Raw genomic sequence first — 5,653 nt, 5'->3', positions numbered from 1 at the left:
CCTATTATGCTCACTACTTACCATACTAAAAAGGACTACATGCAACCCCCCAGACCACTTACATTCCCCCTTTCTGTCTTGGACCAGGGCGGATTTTTGGTGACAGCGTGGCATGATGCAAGCAGGAACAGAGAGTGGACAACTCACTTGCAGCTCAGGGATCACTGGGGTTTATTAAAAGGGGAAAAACACTAGGGTCACTAATAAAACAAAAGCAGACCACGAGGGGTCTAAAACAAAACAAGGAATAACAGCAACAAAATAACAAACAGATGCGGGCGGGCGGGCGGGCGGGCGGGCGGGCGGGCAAAATACAACAAGCGTGGACAACTAACATTCAAAGAACCAACAGGGAAATGAACAAAGGTAGGAACTTAAATACTAAGACTAACAAGACTAACACAGGGCAGGTGAGACTAATTGACATGGGTAGGGAAAAAAGGCAACAGATGAAACTAATAATTCAATTAAGTGACCCCTGCTGGCCAAACAGGGAAGGGACACAAAAGAGACAAAACAGGTGCCGACCCTGACACATTCAAAAACATTATCACCTGTCCCAAAGCAATGCACCAATCTTTCCCCCAAAACATTCCTGCACATTCAGAACTTGTTTATGCCTAATGCAACAAGAACCTGTTTGGGCAAAGTCCAGAAAAACATCAAAGGATCAGAATAAAAAAAAAAATAAGATACAGATAGAGCTTAAAATACTGCAACCGGGAAATAATGTGTTCCTTTACTTAATTCTGGTCAAAACTCCAAATTGTAACAAAGAAAATACATTTACAACATTTGAATCACCATAAACACTTCATATCTATTATTCTAGTCACTCCCCGGTCGTCCGATCCTCCTGTGTGCCACGCCCCCCTCTCTACCTCGTGTGGAATCCCCGTGTTCCCAGTGGTTCCTCGTCATGTTGATTACTGTTACGTTTAACCCTGGGGAACCCACGGGGTCATATACGACCCTTCCTATTATTTCTGCCTTACATTCAACCCACTCATCAAAGTTAACTTTTTTTTTTTGCTTTACAGCCCATTGTACCATATACTGTATGCCCCAGTAACAGTGACATTTAGTGATTATTGACTGAATTAACCAGATCGAATGGAGCCAGTTGATGTGGTCAGGCATCTATGTAGGATGCCTCCTTGATGGCTCCCTGGGGAGATGTTTCAGGCATGTCCAACCAGGAGGAGGCCCTGAGGCAGACCCAGGACACGCTGGAGAGGTTATATCTTTCGGCTGGCCTGGGAACACCTTGGTATTCCCCCAGAGGAGCTGGAGGAAGTGGCTAGAGAGAGGGAGGCCAGGGCATCCCTGCTTACACTGCTGCCTCAGCGACCCGACCCCAGATAAGTGGTGGAAAATGGATGGATTTCTGAAAAGGTTGCAGTTTTGAAATAAATATAAGTTCAACCCCCCCATAGAGTTCAGTGTTTTTTTCTCTGACCTGCTCCCCGCCACTCACAAACACAAACAATTACTTCACAGTTTGGATACCTTTGGTATATAGGATGAATATTGGTTAAGTTGGACAAAGGGTGAAATGGGACACGTATGTGTTCTCAGATATGGTCTATTAACTTAAAAATATGTCGGTAGGATGAAGGTCAGTTCTAGAGCTTTAATAATAAGTTGTATTTTAACAATTATAATTTTAATAATTACAATTATATTATTAGTCTTGATTTGTATATGAAGAGAATATTTAATGAGATTAATCAGATTAACAATGACTAGAGTATAAGAAAAAGCGCAAGTCCTGCTCTTTTTCAACAGGGCCCACATCCACCAAGGGGAAGAAGGTTAGGCAAAATGGGGAAGAAAAGTGGACCACTATTCCTCAGGGCCACAGCTACAGGAGAGCAGAAGAAGACATTATTGGGAAAGGCCTGTATGCCCACAACAGTGATGCATGCAAGCTGTGTTAATTTCAAGGCCTTCACAACTTTCATCAACAATTAGTATCATGTTTTTCAAGTGAAGCAGAAAGTAAAATTTTATAAATTATCTCAGTTTATCCACCCTACCATTAGTTAATCTCTCACAGTTCTTACTTTTCTGTAACAGAAAAAGCATCTGCCCAGGGTTGGTTCCTGCATGCGCCCCTTGTTCCCAGGATAGGCTCTGGACCCCCCACAACCCAAAAGGATAAGCGGTTTGGAAAATGTATGGATGGATGAATGAAGTCAGTGAATAAATGTAGAAAATGTGTGCAAACACTTTTGACTGGTAGTGTATAAATTACATTTTCAAACATGGACATTAAAGCACACACAAAAGAATATTAGCAACCACATAATTGGTGAGGAAACATTCTGCAAATTGTCATATAAAAGAAATGTGCAATAAATGAGTAAGTATACTTTCAGACCTACATATCACAACAAGGACTCACAGTACTCAGGTAAAAACATATCTATTACTGTAACTTTTACATTTCCAGGTGGTCCATCCAGAACTTCTACAAATTTAACAAATTGGTTAGTGTGGGACGAGTATGGATTAGGGCTGTCCAGATAATACAATGTTGTCCTTTCTGACACCACCAAATCTATGTATAACATCTGTTTTTCTATCCCCTTCTCCTCCTCACAATAGGTGGTACATACGCTGAGATAAAATCCTGCAGGCGCCCATGAGTTACACAATTATATAAAAAATATGAGTGGTAGTGTAATGTTTTGTGTCTTGTTATAGAGAAACAGCCTTTTTTTATAAATTCGTTTTCTGTTGCTATAGCTGTTTTTCATTTTTCAACCATAAGTAGTGTTAAATATACTAATGGCCATACTTTGTGCATGCAAAACAGTTGCTATTGGTAGAGACTAAAAGCACACCTTCTCCTCTAGAGTCCTCTTACTACTCTGCCTTAGATGCCTAATGAACCCCATAAGGAGATTGTACCCTGCTGAACCTGAAAATGAGTCAGTCACTAGAAAACATGCAGCACAACAAAAAGCTTTGAGGAGTTTGCCCTCTATACCTTGTGACTTCCTGTCATGACCATTTAACTCAGTATTGAATCTTAGCCTCGGTTGCTCTCCAAAGTTTCAGCAAACAAGTTGGTTGTCACCAGGTCATTGTCACTGATCTCAAATGTTCTTGTTGCATACTGATAATGAGCTGTGCCATTATGCATATTGCTAATTATTTTGGTAATTGCATTCTACAGTTGTAACCACTCTTTTACAGTACCTGTTATAATTTAAGTTTTATACTTAGCACCTAATAAATTTGCAATTAGTCACATGATCTAATGATGTAAGAGAAGTCAAAATAATGGATCAGGGAGGAAAGCTGAAAGATGATATGCTATGCTGCATATGCTGCAATTTACTATATGTCATCATTACGAAAATTAGGTATTTAAATGATATGGAATAAATGTAGACATGTTAATACAATAGGAAGCACCCAGCATATAAATTTCGTACATGCATTTAGAAATAAATAAATAAATAGGATTTTCCCTTTTTTAATAATTACACAAGTAAGAACTCATTAGTGAAAAAAACACTAGCCACGGGACTGAGAAACACTGCGCTGAACTGATTTGTTTTAGTTACGCATGTTGTTTTTGCACAATAATCCACCAATTAACATCTAGCACCCAACAGTACCAATTTTGAGAGATGATTAGGTAGCTATTTTTTGGCTCCAAAGATGATTTTATCCATAATGAGGCCTACCTGGTGCACTGCATGTTATTTCCCTTATTATTTGCTAACTTTAATTATACCCAGACGGTTGCTTTTTTCCATCTCCTCCCTGTTAAAAAAGGGCATTTTCACTATCATTATCACATAGCACTTGGGCAACTTGGAAGACTGGAGCCAAGAGTTCACCGGTAAGAACAGAATCTATTTTAACAATTTTGCCTGGTAAAATAGAATAATTTATTGCATTTTTAACTTTTAAACCAACTGACAAATGACATCAGAGAAGATTGCTGGATTAGAGTAAAATATTTTTATGTACCTGCTAAAATTATTAACACTTTAGGTATGAAAAACACAACATCTATTATAACTAGTTGTGGGTATATTAAATAAAGCAAAACAAACCTCTATCTAAGTAATTTTTTTCTACTGTATCCTATCTTGATTTAAATTAAACATTAAAGCAGCAGGACACATAATTGTTATTCACTGTATTTCTGTCTTATTTTATTTAGGATTACAACCTTAAATGAATTCATCGCTGGTTTCCTACAATGGCACAGGTGCTTCAGACAGTGGCTTTTATATCATTGCATTCCAGACTTTACAGAACAAAAACTACTTGATTCTTGCTCTATCCTTCATTTTCTTTATCACGCTCATGGGTAATCTCGTCCTGTTGGCTTTTGTGTACTTGAACCCGAGCTTGCACAATCCAAAGTATGTAGCAGTGTGCAACCTTGCGGTGGTGGACATCTCCATTAGCAGTGTTATCATTCCTCAAATGGTGCCAGTCTTTGTTCTAAACCTGAACTATGTGTCATTCGAGTTGTGCTTTTCTCAGATGTTTTTCCTACATTTCTTTGCTGACATGGAATCTTTTTCTTTGGCTGTTTTGGCATATGATCGCCTAGTTGCTATATGTCTCCCTCTACGGTATCCAGTTATAAACACCATTCAAAGAATGTGCCTCATTCTGGCTGGTGTATGGTTTCTGGTTTTTCTCCTGGAGATTTACCCTGTGAGTCTGGCCTCTAGATTGTCCTACTGTGCTTCCAGGGTTATCCGTAGCTGTTGCTGTGAGCATGGGCCTGTGTACATACTGGCCTGTGGTGACACTTCATATAATAAGAGACTAGCAACAGCGAAGACGATGGTTGTTCTACTGTGTCCTCTGACTTTCATCATCATCACCTACCTTATAGTGATCATCACAGTGCTGAAGATTGCTTCTGTGGAACAGTGCTGGAAAGCCTTCAACACCTGCTTTACACACTTGCTCCTGGTTCTGACTTATTACCTGCCTGTGATTCTAGCATATCTGTTAGGAAATGTGCGTTTGATGTTGACTCCAGACCTGCTGACTGCAATTCTAACTGTGACCGCCACTTTGCCTCCCATGCTGAATCCCATCATTTACAGCCTCAAGACAGAAGAACTGAGGGTAATAATAATGAAGGTGCTTGGATGGAAAAAGATAGCCCCTGAATTAAGCAATAAACATTCAACAATCAACTAAAACTGTTCAATGTTTTCATTCCATTGATTAAAACTGGACATTTATTTTTTAGGATTTTGCTTCCATTATTCATTATTCTTTTCATTATTCTGTTACTCATTATTGCATATGTGTGTAATTAACCATGTTTGTGTACCCTATTAATTAATTTTTAATTTATTAATTTTGTTTACCCTATTAATTTTTTTGTGAAAATAATTGTATATTTATTGCATGTAAATGTACTATAAAAAAAATGTATATATTGGAAAATAAAAAAATGTATGTAATTTGAGACAAATAGAAAGTACCAGAAAAATGGAGTTAAAGCTTCCTATTTTATCTGTTTTTTAAATTTTCTTTTTTATGAAGGTGTTATTAATTTTTGGTAATTAACAAAGCATATCCTAACAACAACCTGACTCAAATTAAACAGGCAGTACTCACAGAACCAGTAAAATCAGATATGAAATATATAGATTAA

At 38.1% G+C, this 5,653-nt stretch overlaps 1 protein-coding gene across 1 annotated transcript; it reads left to right on the top strand.

Moving 5' to 3' along the window:
- The first annotated feature begins 4,200 nt into the window (after positions 1-4,200).
- On the top strand, positions 4,201-5,653 carry or40a1 (odorant receptor, family 40, subfamily A, member 1). The gene is made up of 2 exons (XM_072701637.1): positions 4,201-5,164; positions 5,625-5,653. Exons 1-2 carry the CDS (start codon positions 4,201-4,203, stop codon positions 5,651-5,653), a joined length of 993 nt encoding a protein of 330 aa, XP_072557738.1.

Source organism: Paramormyrops kingsleyae, chromosome 17, assembly GCF_048594095.1.
Source record: "Paramormyrops kingsleyae isolate MSU_618 chromosome 17, PKINGS_0.4, whole genome shotgun sequence".
NCBI classification, from domain to species: Eukaryota; Metazoa; Chordata; class Actinopteri; order Osteoglossiformes; family Mormyridae; genus Paramormyrops; species Paramormyrops kingsleyae.
Note: the sequence above shows the minus strand (reverse complement) of the source record. Positions and strands in the feature narration are given on the sequence as shown.